Genomic DNA, 19728 nt, shown 5'->3' on the forward strand with positions numbered 1-19728 from the left:
TGCATGGACGTTGCTATTTCTGTTTTTTGTTTGCCCTCTCTATAGTTTCAAGTGGTGATTTGCTTGAAGCAATAGGAAAACGGGCATGACTGAGAGTAACCTCAATACCTTCAGTAATGTTTTGGAGCAAGGTCAAGTTTTTTTCTCAAAACCATTTCTACCACCTACTGTAGTAGTTAAAGATTTAGTTATCAAAAGTGGTAGCTGCAATCTTGGCTCCTCATCTCGATCAACATGGCATTCTTGACTCCAAGGCCAAGATTACGTTCTTCCGCAGCAAGGATAAATGCAGCTACTTTACTGAAGAACATAACTTTGTATTCTGTAATTATATAAATGGCCTTCGTACCTTGATGGGTGTTGCTCAGTAGGCCAATCATAATAAAGAGTTGCGTTTGTTCATCGATAGCTTTGTTTTGTTTATTTGTCTAGTTTGTTAAGCAAAACAATGTATGCATTTTGTTTGTACTTAGTAGCTTACTTAGTAAGTCTGAGACTGTTGAAATCAACAAATATATTAATGCAAAACGCAAGTTATATATTCTACATCTTGTATCCTCAGGCTTACTTCGCATCATATTTTGATTGTTATTAGGCCAGTAAACGTTAAATAGCTGTTTATTTGGGTTGTAATCAACGTGATTGGTTCCAAATAGCGTTTATACAACTCAGAAATGTGCCTGGGATTACTTCCAGTTTTGTCTATGTAGTAAACGACACGACGTTAAATCTATAGGGGCTCAAAATTGCAAAAAAAATATTTTTGCTGTAACTCAAAAACTAAAGCCAATTCGAGAAAACTTAGTGCATTTTTAGAATCAGGGGCCTCGAAATACCTTAAAATGACTCTCACATGTCTTTATATAAAAAAAAGTTTTGTTGGCCTGTGAAAATCGATAAACATCGTCAAATGATTCAAGAAACTGAAAGCAGTAGATATTTACTACGTGAAGAGTGCACAAAGAAAATCATGTCTGAAATGTGGTAGAATTCGACATTTTGAGAGTAATACATGTGTCAGTGTTCATGGAATTGCTAATTAAACTACTTTGCTTGCTACAAGTTTGTGTTACTGCCTCTTATTGTGTCCATTAAGATGCTAGAGTGCATTAGAAGATAGCGAGTGAGCAGTTTCAGGGATAAGCGAAAATTCGATATTTTGAAAAAATTCAAACGAGGTGAACCAGGGTCAAACGTTAATATTTTTTTGTAAAATTTGGTGTAGGAGATACATTTACCAAAAGGAACAATATTCCAAACTGACAAAAAATTTAAAAGAAAAAAACTTTTTCTTGGAGATTTTGCGCCAGCCTACTGTGAAGGCTGCAGCATGCCACCAGCTCCAATCGTCTTTGGCTTGCCTTGCCATTGGATAAAGCTGATGGCTTTGTCAAGTTTATGTGTGCTTGTTGAGTGTGTGCCATCAAGTCCAAGCTAATCAACTCACGCACAGGCGTCTTCGCAAGACACTCAAACCTATTGCGAAGGCCATCATCCTCGAAGACGAGGGATAGCCATCATTATCAGAATGACCTGGCACTCATGTGAGTTTTGTTTGATGATCCTGCAGTACCGGATTACAATCCCATTAAAGCAGTTATTGCATGGCACAACAATTCTAATGCAGGACGTCGCCCAGACTTCAACAATGCAAAGTGATCATTTTAGCATTGTTGCAAGTTTAATTCTATTTACTTGTGCTATCGTTATTTTCATTTTGGCCCCCAAGCATGCAGATTTGGCCAGCAAGGAGCTCCCGGAAAACAAAATTCTGGAAAACCTTTGTTTTAGAGCATCAAATTCATGCTATCTCCGTAATTAATAACTCGTATGTAAGTTTTTACATGTATTTTGAACGCCTAAGCCGTGGGGGCTGGGTTTTTTTTTTGCTGAGACTTTTCGGTCATTTGTCCGAAATGACTTCAAAAAATTCGGTCATTTTTTATTTATTTCGGTCATTTTTGCTGATGAAAATATTTCCTTTGAAGTAGCTGATACAAACGAAAATTTGCACTTCCTGATAATAATTCGAAATAAGATAAACAAATTAATAGCTCCATGCAAAAAGATTACCTCGATTTACGTTTACACTAACATAATTTCGGCACAATTGGGATACTGCGAGCAACACAAAGTCGCGAGGCGCGATAAGGAGTAGATGCTTAGACTAATTTGACATCTACTATCGTTGAATCAATGCAAATAGGGTGATATTTTTATAAGATTCAATTCTCCCAGCTGGGCACGTGTCTAAGCGCCGGCGAAGTAGGAAGTAACCCAAATAAAACATCCAGCAATGGTAAGAGTCTGGTGTAGTCCAAGAAAATTATTTTTTTTGTAATCTTTTGGTCCTTACAAGCGCTTCTGTGGCCTCAGCATTTTCATTGCCAACGCTAATGCGCCATTCAAGCATCTGCGTCAGCAATCACCTCGGCAAGTGCCGAGTGCCCACGCTAATTTCGAAGAATGACTTCTGTATTTGCATTATCACATATAATAAGGGAACGTTCAAATATTATGTAACGCCTTCGAGGGGGGGGTTTATGCAAAGCGTTACGTTAGCGTCACATCGGGGGGGGGGGAGGGGGTTCAAGCAAAACGTTACGTAACGCTTTCGAGTACGGAATGGTAGTTTTTTGTGCTGAATTTGTAGTGAAAAAGCGTTACATGGGGGAGGGGGGGGGTCAAAAATTCGGAAAAAAAGCGTTACGTAATATTTGAACGTTCCCTAAGACAATGGATCAACGTTTTAACACTAAGTCTACGTCTTGTATTTCCGATTGACAAAAAATCGTACAGTGGCGCAAGAAGCTTCTTTGCAATCACTGAAATCGATTTGAGCGTGTACATATTTTTTCTGACATTTTGACCGAATTGACTATATTTTTTTCGGACATTTTGCTAAAAAAATCGGTCAATGACCGATAAATGACCGAAAAAAAACCATGTGTGGGGGCCTGGCCCCCACGCATATTTCTGCGTGGGGGCAACTTTTTATGCTGTATTGATACATAAAACAATAGATGAACTAGCGATCGGCAGCAGAAAAACATTTTTTGAATGCAAACCGCAACAGCTTCGCAATAATCACTAGAACGAGTAGTGATGCTACAATCCCACACCAGACAACAAAATCTGTCATTTTTACATTGATTTAACGTCTGCAGACGTTGAATCAATGTAAATATGATTGATTTTGCTACCTGGGACATAGCAAAAATCTACCATTTTGTGTCGATTCAATGTCATCAGATGTTGAATGCACCCAAAAAAAAAACATAATTTGCTACGTAGACGGAGCATGCATTTAGCTTTATGAGCTTGCAAACAGACTTGATGTCGCTTTCGAAAGTCCAAACCTCTGCACTGCAGTGAATTGCGCGGTGCCCAGTGAATCGCTCGCTGTGAAAATGAACTTGAAGTCTCGGCCCGAGGTAACCACTAACCAACCCAACAAGGGTTGGTACAAACCGCATTGCGCACACGCCGCATAATCAACGCAGTAACGGACTCACGCAAACTGAATGGCGCACACACGACCGTTGCCATAGAAACCCGATTAAAGGCGGAATATGCGCATCATTTCTTTCATCTGCAACGCGAAAACGGGCGTTTTACAGCGGGTCAGTCATAAGTTGCGATATTGTAGTGAAAAGGGAGCAATGTCAAGTCGAAAACTTAATCAAAAGTCTCTCCGTAACTATTTTTCAAGGGCTGCTTACGGATGTCACCAACTTTTAAATTTATTCAAGATGACGTGCTGCTGAATTGATGTAAACATGAATGATTTTACTTTCCACAGGTATATTTTCAAGCGTATGATCAAGTTAGTATTTGCATTCCATTTTCAAAACATTGTCATTCCATTTACAGTGTACCTTTTAGTAAAGCTTTTCGTCTCTTGTTTCATGCTAATAAATCTAGTTCGTTGCTAAACTTTATGTTGTGCTTAGCTTAAAGAGTTGCCGTCCATCAACCGCTATAGCTAACGCAGATGCATGTCATGTGTTTGCATCACCGAAGTGGTCGAGTTTTGTTCATAATTGACATTTGCTGAATTTACGTTGCTGCTGATGAAACACGCTTTCGCCCCCACGGCCAAAAAAATAGTTAGGCGCCTATGATTTTGAACAATAACGCACTCTAACAACTAACAAAACACTTCTGTTTATCTTATGATTAACCTCTATTGTTAATCATGAAAAATGTTGTTTTGGTGTAAAACACATAGTTTGAACAAACCAAGACAACAAAAATGACGGATTTTGCCGTCTGGGAAGGCAATCAAAAGTAAACACTGGATAAAATGCAAGAATGCAAAAGAAACGATAGCCTATTGTGGAATAAAATACAAAACTCTTTAAATAAACAGAAGGCGTGTTGGATTTACAGAAAGACTTTGTTGGATTACAGAAGAATTATCGTTGGATTTTCAAAAAATTGCCGAATAGGGAACTAACTGATAAAGACTGTAGCCAAATAGGGAACTAGCCCAATCGGGCTGTAGCCGAATAGGGTAATAGCCGAATCGGACTAGCCCAATCGGACTAGCCGAAACGGGCCATTCCGTAATAAAACACATGTTGTCAGTAATAAAACATATATATGCCAATAAAATGCAGATCATTCTGATATTCCCTACTTGTTTGCATATATATATTATATAATCCATCTCAGATTTGCAATGTGGTTGCGAGTGCCTTTGCCTTTTCTGAAACTTGACTGTTCATTTGGAGTTTCTCTTTTGACAATTGTGCTCAGTCGTTTTTGAATGATTTTTAAAAGAATTTTGCTAGAATTGGGATAAATACTGATCTTCCGTGAATGAAAAGAATTTCACATAAATTTTCTCCATAAAGTCTATTTCACTTTTGGGTAATTATCTTAGATCTACTCGGCAGTTGTTCTGATGTTTAGACACCTAATAACTGCATTAAAATAGCTGTGCTACAAAAAGTTGGACCTCACTTGTTCAAGCTACGTCAGCAATTTATAATTTATTGCTAGTGTCTTAAACACCCGGTACATATGGGGTCCACGTCTTTTAGGCGCTGGCCAAATAGATGCGCACACTGTGGCGTCAGGATATTTAGGTGCGGAGCACTGTGGCGCCCGTGCATTTAGGTGCTATTCCTAGTAAAGTCTGCAGATTGTATTAGCTTAGCTTTGGCAAAACCTAGTCGGAGTTTTGACAGAAAACTAAGTTACTCTTCAGTCTTCATTCAAGCCTACCACCCGCTTGAATATAGGCTACAGCATGGCTTCCCAAACTAGGGGTCGCGTAACGAACTTCAGGGGTCGCAGAAACCAGAAAGTATTCCAATTTGCACAAGGTACTGCATATTAACACTTCTGCGCGAGATGCTGTGATAGTTATTAACTTTATTAAGAGTCGTGCACTCAATAGGTTGCCCGTATTTTTGAAAATTTGTGAGGTGAAATTGAATCGGAATTAAAAACTCCTTTACCGCATCGTGAAGTGAGGTGGCGTTCAAAAGTCAAAGCTTTAAAATGGCTAGCCACTTAACGTTGAGAACCGAAATCGTGACTTCTCCAACAGAATAAAATTCCGTTTTGGTCCACCATTTTTGCAATAACATCTAGCTCAGTGGTTCTCAAACTGGGGTCCGCGGTCCTTTTGTGGTTCGCGAGGCAATTTTCTGGGACCGTGAAGCACCTTCCAAAAAAACTAACACAATCCCGAAGAAAAAAATTGTGGAAAGTAATAATTTTCAGGCAACTTATTTTCTAAACCAAACATAAAAGATATATTAGCTGGAGGAGAAGTTGGAGAAGAAAAGCCACAGTGCGTGCTATGCTGTAAAGTTTTCTGGATTCTAACCTTTTGAAATTATCTCAAACGTCAGATTTGCTTGAAACACTAAACGAATTTAATTTGTCCCTCCTAGGAGAAAACATTAATAGGCTATTTTGTGTTGAAATCTAAAACTGAACATCTGGAAACCAAAATTTCAAAATCATTTATCTGAAATGTTCTCACTTCGCCTACCGTTCCAACTTAAGCAACATTGAAACCCTTTTGAGACCAGCTTTAATTAACATTGAGCCACGGGTGGAGTTGCTTTGTAGCAAAAGGCAGTCACACTCGTCACACTGAATAAATGGGTCTGCTTTTTTTTCCAGTAGGCTACCCAGTACCCATAGGCTTTGTTGTGATAGTCAGAAATAAATAAAAACAAAGTGAATTGAGTGCCGGTAAAATGATTTTGGTTTGATCTAAGCCTTTCAATAAATATCACAAATGTATATTTTGCACTGTTCGTCGTTTTAATCGTAAGGGGTCGCAAAAAATTTTTGGAGACTAAAAGGGGTCGCGAGCAAAAAAGTTTGGGAAGCCCTGGGCTACAGTATATTTTTTACTGATGTTTAGTGTATTTATTATTTGACTTCTATAACTAAAAGTGAACTCAGTTATGTTCGGTAACTTGAATAATTTATTAATAAAGCTTTTGCCCACACAAACCTGGACTAACAACAAATAAATGCCAAACACGCCAATTAAAAAAACAATATATTTTTCTGTTCAATATAACATTTTGGGTGAAAATCATTGCCGGTTTAAGCAGCTGTCACTCACGGAAGCCATGACATATTTTTCTGTTCAATATAACATTTTGTGTGAAAAGCATTGCCGGATAAAGAAGCTTCAGTGAAGCCATGACAAACAACAAATAAATGCACTCGCATTAACAAAACAACATATTTTTCTGTTCAATATAACATTTTGTGTGAAAAGCATTGCCCTACCTGCCAAGCTCATATAATCTGCAGCAGGCCTTAAAACTCGTGTTTTTTTTCGGCAGCCATTGTGGCCTACCGAGAGCTCCTTCTCGGCGGCCAAATCTGTGCGCTTGGAAGCCAAAATACAAATAACACAAGTAAATAGAATTCAACTTGCAACAATGCCAAAATGATCACTTAGTGTTGTTGAAGTCTGGGCGACGTCCTGCTATAGAATCGTTGTACCACACAATAACTGCTGTATCGGGATTGTAATCCGGTATTGCGGGACCATCTAACTATAGTACACTAAATTGTTTCAACTGCTCGCTGCTCAGTAAATTGTTTTAACTGCATTCCGCCTTTCATAAAACCTGACCATTCATACCGTTATGATGTCACCATTGAGGGTGTAAAGTCACTAACCCACAGCGGAAACATTTCTCAACTCTGAAGACACGTGTTTTCCCCTTGGATGTCAACTAACTTACCCAAACAACAAAATCCGTCATTTTTACATTGATTCTTCGTTTGCAGTCTTTAATCAGGGTAAAAATGACGAATTTTATCGTCTGGGTAGTTCTCCTTTTTAACAATGATTCAATGTCCGACAACATTGAATCAACATAAAAATGACAATATTGCCAACCAATGTAAATTAGCACTTCGGATTAACACTTTGTTATGATAAACGTGAAGAATGACAAAGACTTATAGCTGGTGATCGCAGCTGGATATTTTCCATACAATAGCAAATGTTCTCGCACAATACAACAGTGGGGATTATGACGCGCTGACCTAATTTTGCATCACTCTTTGATACTAGATTTTTTTAACAGTTCATCCACGATCATTCTATTGCAAAATTAAATACTTAGCTAGAAGAAACCGGCGGCCAAATTGGCCGACTCAGGAGGTACCACTGGCGGCCATTCAAGCACTACTGAGCAGCCATGGCCGCCGGCTGCTTAAAGGCTTGCTGCAGACTTTACTAGGAATAGCACCTAAATGAACGGGCGCCAGTGCTCCGCACCTAAATATCCTGACGTCACAGTGTGCGCGCCTATTTGACCGACGCCTAACTGTCTGCTCCTAAAAGACTTGCTCCCTACATACGGCCACTAAAGATTTGGTGCGGCCCGCAATACATTATTAAACTTTGAAACAATTAACAATTACAGTAGGCTACAGACTTTTTTTATAAATTAAAATAAAATGCACTCTTAAATTGCTCAAAAAATCTGAAAATTCCTATTAAACTTCAAACGATTTTTAGCACTACTATGGCCATAGGCGCCGACTTTTCAAAACATCTTGGAGGGTGAGAAAGGTGATGACGTCATAACCATAACGCTATTTTACTCAATCGAAATTGTCTTTGATTAAGCTTAATGTCTTGCTTTTATTGACACCTAGGTCGCAAACCGAATTTATTAGAACCGCTGCTTGAAACGATTAGTTTCACGCATGCAGTAAGCAGTACACATGTACGTCCTAGAAAATTTGATATTGAGAGCTCATAATTGGAACAGTTGGAAAACAAGCCGATTCTTTTCCTTTTTGTGCGAGTAAATAACAATGATTAAGACAGCGAAGTTATGGAAATAAAACGCAAAAAATCATGATCTTAAGCAGAGTGGAAACCCGCTATCAGTTAGTAACCTCGTTTCGTTCGGTTTGCTAATTACTTACCTTCAAAGCGTTGAACAACGGCAAAGTCTTTTCTCTTTTGTTTTTTTATCGAAATTTTTTATAATATAGTCTTTTATCGAATACCATATATACTCGAGTATAGGTCAAGATGTTCGCAAGTGATTTTTACCTCAAAAAGACAGGTTCAATTTATGCAGGGACAAGCTGTTGTCTCCAGTTCGGCAGTTTTCAAAATGAACGCATTTTTGCTGCAGCAAAATCATTGCCGACATAGATTACGGAGTGTGAAATGGCGTCGGCCGAAGTAAAAGTTTTGAATACGTTTATTAGCAGTGATTCAAACTAAATTTTCAAATTTACTGATTTTTTGTCAATTCTAAACTTTATGAAGTTGTTGAGCAATATGCAAAGCTCACGAGACAAAAAAGCAGAAAGAGCTGTTTTTAGGGATCAGTTTTTTTTATTTTGGCGTGTAGGATATAATCGTTCTTACCCAGACAGCAAAACTCGTCATTTTTACATTGATTCAACATTTGCAGACGTTGAATGATTTTGCTGTCTGGAGATTACGTAACATTCCATGATCGTTGAAGTTGATGCGCTCACCCCCTCCCCCCCCCCCCCGGAAGTCGGCGCGTATGACTATGGCGCCATTTTATTGCTTGTGAAAAACTCGTACTGTTACATCACAATCACATTGTCCTTCTACTTATTGTGTCGTTATCGCAATAGTAACTTTGGTATCATTTGTTGAAGTCAGTTCTTCAATAGGGTTTAGCTTTTCCCTCGCTTTTTGAAAGTTGATTGCAATATTTTTACTCTACAGGTTTGTCGATATTAATATGTATAAAAAAATTTTGGAATAGTTGTGCTGATATTTGCCTGCTACCATAGGCGTCAAAATAGGGTAGGCCGGGTGGGCGACGCCCACCCGGCCGTGAAACGAGGGTGGGCAAAATATGTTCCGCTCACCCTGTTTTCATGACACTTATGAAGTGTTCGTTACAATTATTTCCACTTTTGTTAAACGCTGAATTATCCCACCAACTGCCGCGCAACTTCTTGTTTTACGCTATGTCTCTTGCTAGGTATTCGACAGAACAAAGCAATTCCGCAACAACACTGCGTTGAAAAAAAGGCGGTAGGCCTACTCACTGCATTGTTGTTGCTACGGCAACTGCCACACGCTGGCAATTCCTGGTGAGAAAAAGCCACGTTTGATCTTTTTTCCGAATGGTCTCACTTTCGTTACGTCGCAATCAAACTTCAGCTCCGGGTCAGCGTAAGGGAATATGAATATGACATCATAATGAACATTACAATAAAATAACCGGTACAAACTAAAGACGTACTGAAACAATCGCTTATTACAAATCTTTCGTCACAAACTTGTTGCTGAGTATAAATTGTGGCACCGCGCGATGTTGTCATTTCATTATTGAAAAGTTAAACATGAAGCAAAGTCAAACATCTATTTGCGGATTTTTAAAACCAGCTAGTGTTCGGCGATATTGAAAAAAACAAAACGATACGATATTTAAAAAAAATACTCGATATTTCGATACTTTTCGATATTTTTGTTCTAATTAAGAAAAGAGTTTCTCAGTCTTTGAAATTAGTGCCGGCAATTGCCGAGGTGATTGCCGATGCAGATGCATGAATGGCGCATTAGCGTCGGCAATAAAAATGCCGAGGCCACACGAGCGCTTGTAAGGTTAGCGTTACACATTCCTCCCAGTCGTTATGCCACAGCCATAGATTTGATCCTTAGTCAACACCCTGATGGAGCTCTGCGAAAGAGGCGTGTGGATGGGTATCCAAAGCACGAAAGCAGCAAAACGTGGACGCTTCATTGCAAACGGCGAAGACAGTGTAGATTTCCAGCCAAGCGATGAGCCTCTTGATGTGTCCAATTTCAGTGATGACGCGACAACCTCATCCTCCGATACAGCATCTGATTGATGATTCCGATTCTGACAACTAGTTCTTTATCAAACAGACTTTGTGTTGCTCGCAGTATCCCAATTGTGACGAAATTAGTTAGTGGATACGTAAATCGAGGCAATCTTCTCGCAGGGAGCTATTAATTTGTTACCGGTACCTGGTTGAGCAATTAATGTTATTTTATGATAATTCAACATCGCTAGATGTCGAATTAATGTAAAACAAACGTAAATTTCTTATCGAGCATTGTTGTTAAGCAATATAACCCGCCGGGAAAATTGAATCGATTTGTGCTGACTCGAACGTTGAATCAACCCAAAATTAACTTTTCTCCTCCGTGAGTTATTTAACGTGAATTACCGTAACAGCGTGCGTATCGCGTTGCTCGCTTTATTGCTACTTTTGGTATTATTAGAAAAGATGTACTATCCAGAAAAGATGTACTATCCAGAATACAAACCAACATGGAAATTCTACAAACATTTAAATCAAGAAAATTGAAATATTTTGGCCACATTCGCAATAATTCTATTCAAAGACAACTACTAGAAGTAAAAATGAACGACAAACGAAATAGGGGCAGAACACCAAGAATTTGGACTAATGGTATTGAAGACTGGTCAGGACTTAATTACAAAACTGCAGTAAAAAAATCTCACAACAGAGAAACTTGGCGTCTCATTGCCTTCATCCCTCGACGAGAGGAAGGAACTTAATGATGATGGTATTATTACATCACAACAAATCAAACAGTGCGGTCGTGATAGACTACTCTAGTATGTATAGTTTTCGCTTCTCGTTTTACATGTTTTGGTACAATTTTTTTCGTAATCAGCATTCACAGCAACTGCCAAGGCAATTTCAACTTTTGCCGTTTGGCCTTGGCAACGTTTTTATAGGGGTTTACAGTTACGAGTTAGGGCTGTAATAGTTAAAATATTGAACAAAATTGAAATAAATATCGATATTGAAAAGATATCGTATCGAAAATTCGATATATCGCCCAACACTAAAACCAGCTTCCAAAAGGCGTCGAAATGATAACGCTGAAGAAGCCACGTCCAGCACGAATGAACGTAGAGATGACATTAATGAAGAAAGCAGTGCTTCAAGGATGGCCAGTTGTGAAGTCAATGTCTAAGGCATGCACTGGTAGTTGTAGAAGACAGCATGAGCCATGGATCTCTACCTGCTCCATTTGACGTTAGCATGATGCCGGATCAGCTCCTGGCTCGGGAAGGTCGTGTGTTGCAAAGGAAGCTTTTTTCCGAATTCCAGTTGATGCGTCTTAACCCTGATGGTACTTGTTACTGTAGCTGCTGTTTGTGGGCCTCGGAATACAATCGGGTTATCTGCCGCAGACCATCGGAACAGTCAGCAGTCACCTGTCCGAACATTTTGCGGTAAATCCGAAGGTGCCACTTTAAAGATAACAGGTCATGCGTCACGCGCTTTTTAGGTCGCAAAGGAAAACATACAAGAAGTTTGTTTAGTTTAGCAGCGCTCATAAGCTCGCAAGGCGCAAGAAAGCAAACATCAAACCTATTAAAGCTTAATTGCTGCATAGTCTTTGTGAGAAAGACTAACCATTGCGAATTTGCGAACATACACATTCATTCAATGAAATCTGTTTGAAAACTCTTGCCCACCCAGAATTCCTCTGTTCTAAGAAAAAATCGACGCCTATGCCTGCTACTGTATGTTTTTGTTTTGATTCAGTTGTGCTGACGACTCCTAATGGAAGAAAACCGGTTCCACAACATAAATTATATAGTGAAACAGGCCAATTCGCAGCGGTAATTCGCAAACTTTCTAATTATCGGAAATCTGTGCGCAATTTCAGCGCATGGTTTGCTTCTACAAATGCCAACCTTCTATAGGTAAAACAACATGCAAACGTTGTTTACGCTCAGATTATGTTTCAGGTGTAGCCTAATTAAACGTGGCAACTGCGAATTCCACTAATACCATACCAAATCGCAGTGCGAATTGTAAATTTCGCAGTTACCACTGCTAATTCGCAAATTAATTCGCATTTCAAACTCATCACTTCCATATCCGTGGCAAACTGTCAATTGAAGCGAGCAAGGTATTCCAATTTCCAAGAGTTGTTAGATCACGTGACATGAAATTGCTCACCAGGAACACGTGATTTGTTGGGGAGTTTTAAAGAGTTGTTTTTCGTTTGCCTTTGTTGTTTTCGTTTGTTTAAAAAAAGTCAAATCGGAAGATCCTGATCTTATTTCAAAAAGCGTCTTGCATGCCTATTTCTGATTTGCAATCAAGGAGACTGTGGCCTTTGGAATAACTATTGGGTATTGACTACAGTATAAACTGCAACTGGCGGCAGAGGTTTCACTCTGAGGCAAAATGGAGTTACCTCTTTATTTTTTTAAGTTTTTTTTTTAATAAAGAGTTCTAAAAACATATTTACATTATGTACACTTTTATATACACTTATAGGGTTCCCACGCAGTCGGGAAAATAGGGAAAAAGTAGGGAATTTGAAAACCCGTTTTCCAGACCAGGAAAAGGCCGGGAATTACGTGAAACCTCCTCGTGGTATTGAAAAAGTATGGAAAACCTTGATGACTAAATTGTAGATATAAAATCATGTGACATGGACTGGATTAAACCGGATACAATACTGTCCTTGTCAGCTGGATCAGCTGTTAAAATAAATCACTACAGCACCAAGCGGTTTTTCTGTGTTTGTGTTTGGGTTCAAAGGTCAATCCATCCAGCATGGTTTTACTGATTTGATTGATTACAATTACAGAATACAGAAGTGCCTGCCCTTGTTCAGACGTGGAGTGCTGGTAAGCTAGGCCTAGGTTAATAGCTGATGTTCAGAGACTATGTGGGCAGATGATAGGAGAACTAACCCAGGTAGTTCACTAGTTCAGGGCTTCCCAAACTTTTTGCTGCGGATCCCTTTTAATCTCCTCAAATTTTCAGCAACCCTTTACGGTTAAAAGGATAAACAATGCAAAACATACGTTTTTGGTATCTATTGAAAGGCTTAATTTAAACGAAAACTAACAACAAGCTATCCGTAATCGAAGCCTACTACTTGTAGCCTGCTGGAAACAATACCAAAAAATAAACATATTTATTCAGTGTGATGGACTAGTGTTGTATTGTACACGTCAATGGTCAATAAAATAAATTGACGGCGTCAGCGCAAATTGCCTAAAAACTTTACCGTGTAAAGTACCGCGTCAGCTCTTAAAAGAAATTGTCAGCATCAGCGCTACTTTCTAGCGCTATTTTAGCCAGGGTCTCACAAAACGGTATTTCAACCAAGTGTAGGCTAACAATAGCAGCTATAAATGAAGAGCTTGTTTCCAAAACCGCTTACATCCACTTTCGGTGATTTCGAGAAAACCACGAAAAACGTTTATGACAGTTTCGCTTGGTAAATGTAATGCGTTTTTGATTTCTAACGATGTATAACTACCCACTGAATTAAGCCATGACGTTTGTCCAGATCTAAGGAATATTAGAGGGCTTAGAATCGCCTTTTTATAAAATTAAAAATGTGGATATAAGCGGTTTTGGAAATAAACTGGAGAATAAAAATTGCCAGAATGAAAGAAACCAATTTTTAAAACCATTTTTCCAAGCTGACCACCACTAATTCATCACCACAATCCAAATCCACTTTAAACAAAGCAAAAAAACACAGTTATAAAGCTCAAGTAGGCTACTAAGCACCGTTGGTAACTGCAACAATAGGCTACAAGCCTACAACAGTGCTTATCAGTGTTGCCAGATAGTAGATGCTTCAAACTACCAAACACATTTCAAATTTTGCCAAACTGACCAGAGACTGACTGTCAACTCACCAAAAATGTTGGCCAAAATTCTGCCAACTCAAAATTTTACTGCTAAACAACGTAAAATTCTGCCAAATCTCGAATTTGGTAGTGAAATTTGCCAAATGGTAACACTGCTGCTTATCACGAAACGATGACGAAAACGGTTTAACAATCAGCGATATGTCACGTGATACAATGGCTTAATATGATTGGTTAATTGTGGATACAAGTGGTTTTGGAAACAAAGTGTGATGGCGCGTAAGCGGTTTTGGAAGAAAACGCAATTTTTAGTGTCGAATTTGAAGCAGAAAGAGAAGGTTTTGGAAAAAATAGAATGGATAGTAGGTACCTATGGTAATGCTCTACCTAATGACACTCTAAACTCAATTTTGGTAAAAGTGGCGCCTAAGCGGTTTTGGAACTGGGCTCTTCAAATATAGAGCTGGTTTTATGTTTTGAGACTGTATTGTATTTAGCTGCTTTAACTTGCTAGATATTTCTTTGTAGAAACGCAAGCATCTCAAAACGTTTGTCTGACAATCTGCTGCAAGATCTGCAAATTTTTCCAGAGATTTGAAAGAGAGGTGTTCGGTAGTTTATTTTTGCATGTCGGCTACTGGTAGGCCTGTACATAACCATTTATCTGGACTTGGGAATCCGCTGTTAAAAATAATAATTTTGGGGCTAAAATGATTGTATACCTGTACCAAGACTGCTTGTCCTTGTGTGTTCTTAGTATCATAAGCATAGTATCATAATCATATGAACTTATTGTTATTGACCAGATTGTGAAAGCCTATGACTAATTGACTAAGCGTTCGCCAGGCTAGAAGTTACGCAATCAAACCATGCGGTCTAGTTAAATGATCTACTGCGAAATCGATAATAAAATTATGTTCATAGAATCCGTATATAACAGATGCCTTCAAAGATACGAAATATATCATAACGAAAACCTGAGAACCTGCCCAAAGCTACTTCCATGACTACTTTCCACGAGGATGCAAAAGAATAAATAAATTCTCCACATTCAGAGTATTTATACACCCGTCCCTTTCTTTCCCAGCGTATTGGATTAAAGAGGTCGAGAATTAAGTTTTTAATTATCTTGGGGAAAGACTAGAAATTTTGTATTGTGCTATTGGAACTAACCAGGACAAGAACGGCCTAATAAGAGACAGAAAGAATCGCCCAGGAATATCTCACCATAGAGCTCGACCGATATATCGGTTAGCCGATATGTATCAGCCGATATCAGGTGTAGCCGATATATTGTATCGGCTATTTTTCGCCGATAAACATCGGCCAGTAAAAGCACACTCAAAACCAGCCATACATGCCTTTAAAAAAAAACGCAAGTTGCTCAAACGTGCTTGCATAGCACAAACAATTGTTGCGAGAATATAATTTCCCGTCCATTCTAGTGCGCGCATCTAGAAAATGTTAATACTGTATCCCTTAGCTTCCATTCAAGCAGGAAAACTTTTGAGTTTTACGTTGCTTCAACGATTGATGACATTGAATCAGTGTAACAAAGGTGAATTCTTCGCTAAGAATCGATGGCAATACTGGTGTACTTCTACACTAACCACGCGCAACTTATTTCAAGTCTTACGTCATAATGTTTGGCTTTGATCTCCGAGTGATATTGATAAGGCAAGATTCGTTACAAAATTAGATTATACAAGTAGGCTATCACTATCATAGCAAGATGCACCAAAATTTGTCAAGTTTTGGTATTACAGTACAGTAAGAAAGAAAAAGCCCAGGGAAAATTAACTTTCGCTAACATGACATGCAAAAATAAACCCAAAGAAAAAAACCTTGTGAAACTTTGCACAAAAGAAAATAGTAGCGTCATTGTAGAAGTTTTCCGATTCGTGCCCAGAGCATTGTGACGCAAGAAGCCACACGACCTCGTTCGGTGGAAGTTAATCAGTTATGCGGCGTAGCCTATTAAGCAGCTATACGGCGCTTTGACTCTTCAAGCGCACGTCGCCCGATGAAAGCTTTTCAGAGTGACTTCGCTGAAATTTTAAAAAGCCTTCTACTTTGAATTGAAAACAAAACAATATCGCATTTGGTTGTTTCTTTTTTGTTTGGTGTTTTTTTGTGATTAGTGTTAAGAAAGATTTTTTTCATTAATTACAGCAACCAATGCATAAACTTTCTTGGACTGGTTTGTTGCTTAATAACTTTGTTGGTACCGGTAACAAATTTTTCGTAGTTGATATAATTATATCGGCCGATATATATCGGTATCGGCCTAAAAATTTCATAAATATCGGTATGGGTATCGGCCTGAAAAAGTGATATCGGTCGAGCTCTATCTCACCACTAGACGACAAAAGAAATTATTAAGTGCATGCACAGGCCATTTATAATTGAGGTGACACATTTTTTAAATCTTCTAGAATTCATGCTAGCCCTGTTTTACGTAACACAATTAAACAATGAAATGTTTGCACAGGTCGATTTCTGATCGAGGTGACCTGTTTTTTTAATCTTTTAACTTCATGCCAGCGTCTTTATTCGTAACAGATGTCAAGCTGTGACTAAGTCTCCCTTCAAAGAAACAAAAACTCCGAGAAGGATGTCAATCTGGGAACTGTAACAGTGACACAGACTTCCAGCAGCGATAATGACGTCAGAACTTCTAAAATGCGAATTGCCCTGGATTTGTAGACAGGAGGGGCAATTCGCATTTGCTGTCATGAAAACCATTTAAAACAAGACAAAACGTTTTGCATGCATTTGCAGAAAGCCTACAGCAGCATACCCCAAATTGATCTAAAATTTTGATTTACTGCGATAATCTGCTGGATGCAAATTTAAAGCTCCTTCTCACTACTCGAAAGTATATATCTTTCTAATTTAGACCCCTTTCAAATTCTTTAATGAATCGCAATCGAATACGTGTGACAATATCTAAGTGATACCTAATCTATCTCAGAAGGGACTGATCTTGGTAGCAGCGCAAAAATTATCGTGGAATTGTTTTGTTTATTTCTTTTAACAGGGGTGACTGCAAATTAGACAGAAAATCAAAGAAATGCGAATTGCCCTGAATGACTATATTAATTTTTTTTTTTGAAATGCTATTGTGAAATGTGAGTATTAACCTGATCAAATGGTTCAAGGTTTAGACTTGTAAAAAAAACTATTGATTTGTTTTCAAAAAAGATTTAGATTTAAAATAAGATTATTAAGCCAATACAGTGTAAAATGTTTTCTGGTGTCCTATAGGACACCGTGGTAATTCTACGGTGTACAATCAAGAATGCGATATAATTTCTTGAACAAATATCCTTGGAATTCAGGCAACAGGGTACCATTATGTCAACTGAGTTTTGTTAAAAGTCAAAGAATTTCAAAACAAAAGCTCTTAATCCGAAGCGGCAATTGCAGATTAAAGAAGACCCGGTGTGTCCTATAGGACACCTTGGTAATTCTAGTGTTAAACAAAGTAGAAAAATTACCTCTTGCAAATTTGCATCACAAAGCGCTTGTCTTTTCTCCTGAAAGCAAAACATATTAGAATAAGCTGAACATTTAGGTACCGGTACTTTCAAAATTTTTTATACATTTATGCAACATATATCCTGACAAGCAGTCTCACCCTCAGTCCCTCAAGGTAACAAAAAATTCCCTTGCAATAACTTCAACATTGAACGCATTCTTACCCGAATCTCTTTTTTAAGACCCTCCGCTTCATTTCTTAAATCTTCAACATTTTGCTGAGAATTAATTTGATTGGCCATTACAAAACTTTACAAGTTACAAATGTTTGTGAATATAAAATAAAAGTTTGTATTTCAACAGATCTGCACTTTATGGATATTTCTCTTGGCGTATTTTTCTGGCACTTGCAGTTCTAATTGTTATAATTCTGTATATTGCCAGGACTCCTTCAAATGCTTTTTTTCCATGCAAAAATGCAGAAAAGATTACATTTAAAACACAAAATAGTTCGAAGTACCTGGTACCTAATAAACTGAAATATATAACCATTGTTATGAAATAAAATGTTATGTATCCACTATCCAGCCTTCAAAATTAGCACATTTTTACTGTGGCACAATCATTGCCGATATAAAATTATAATACGAATTGTGAAATGGCGTTGACAAATTTTGAACATGTTTACTTGCCATGATTCAAACTGAAGTTTCAAACAGGGTTGCGAAGCCAGAACCGCAGAACTGCTGGAGCCGTTAACTCTGTTTAACTTGGAGCCGAAGCCTTTAACCCCACTTACCCATGGAGAAGCTATTGGTTTGGCTTCAGAGCTGGTGCTTTGCATTTTCAAAAAGAGCTGGAGCCAGAGCTGTATATAAATTCAGGTGGAGCTGGAAGTAGAGCCAGTCGTTTGATAGACAGCTCCAGCTCCAATGAATTTCATGACAGGGGTCGATCTTAACTTTTTTTTTCACTAGCCCACCGGACTAGTTGCTCCTCGTTTTCACTAGCCCGCACGATTTTTCACTAGTCTGACCAGTTTACTGACTTTTCACTTGTCTGATGACGTATTAAGATAAGTGTTTTGGCTTAGACTGAAACTAACTAAAGGCTTTCAGATTTCAGTACGCACAAGAGAGCAACAATACGCGCAAAAACACCTTCTAGGTCACGGAGGCACACGAGCTCTTCAACTACGACAAGGTAGCAATCCAAAGAAGCCTCAATAGCGATAACTACCCAGCTAACACTAAGCGTTAGACACTTTGTAGTAACGTTGAATCAGCATTTGATCACAATATATCAACAAAAAAACGTTAATTTCGCTAACTGCTGCTTGCTGGGATGCTGACGTCTCCGTGCTGACCAGGGTTGTCAACCTGTCTTCACCAAAAAAAAGCCAGACTTAGTCACAAAAAAAGCCAGCAAAAAAACAGCTGAAAAAGCCAATTAGTATTCATTAAACATACACATATAAAAAGTGCACAACCAAATAGTGTCCCACCGAACTTTGACTTCAGCGACAACGCAGAAACATAGTTAATGAAAAGACAAGCAACTAGAAAAATTTCTAGTTTCGGCTTCAAAACGAAATTTGGTCGGACACTTCAACCTAATATAAGGTATAAATTACTGCTCGAATTGACGCAGACCAAATTTTTTCCTAAAAAAAATCGCGAAAGATAAAATTAAGCCAAAAAAAGCCAAAATTATGTTGGCTTGTCGCGGTACTCCCCTCCATGGAACCCAAATAATAATGTGTTTTGTGCATCACTGAGGAGACAAGCTCGTAGTAGCACGTGATTGGTCCTCTTTTCCACAGTTCTGGAATGTGACGTTAGATTTAGTGAGAGCGCAGTGTTTGTTTCTTCGTTATGAGAGATGCGCTCCTCTCTTGTAAGAAGCCATTTTTATTTCTGAAACTTGATAAAGAAAGTTAGTTCGTTTTGGACGTCTGCTTAACGATCGCTTATTACAGTCAAGCACTGGATATACGTTTAAATGCATAATCGATTTATTTCGGATCTTGTATCAAAGTAATGATTATATATTGGAGATACAACCTTCAACCTTTCGATGTACAGTAACGTGGAATAAACTACTGGACGCA

The 19728-nt window shown here is 38.4% G+C and overlaps 1 protein-coding gene across 1 annotated transcript in view; it reads right to left on the bottom strand.

The window, feature by feature from the left end:
* Positions 1-18149, bottom strand: part of LOC145765574 (guanine nucleotide-binding protein G(I)/G(S)/G(T) subunit beta-1-like) — a 45872-nt gene extending 27723 nt beyond the window's left edge. Inside the window, exons 1-2 of the mRNA XM_082577409.1 lie at positions 17843-18149; positions 17639-17677 (exon numbers count right to left, since the gene is read on the bottom strand). Coding sequence (XP_082433535.1) covers positions 17639-17677; positions 17843-17920 — 117 coding nt within the window. The 5' untranslated portion in view covers positions 17921-18149. The remainder of the gene's footprint in view (positions 1-17638; positions 17678-17842) is intronic.
* Between the last annotated feature and the right edge of the window lie 1579 nt (positions 18150-19728).

This window comes from Aplidium turbinatum, chromosome 2, assembly GCF_918807975.1.
Source record: "Aplidium turbinatum chromosome 2, kaAplTurb1.1, whole genome shotgun sequence".
In the NCBI taxonomy this organism is placed as follows: domain Eukaryota; kingdom Metazoa; phylum Chordata; class Ascidiacea; order Aplousobranchia; family Polyclinidae; genus Aplidium; species Aplidium turbinatum.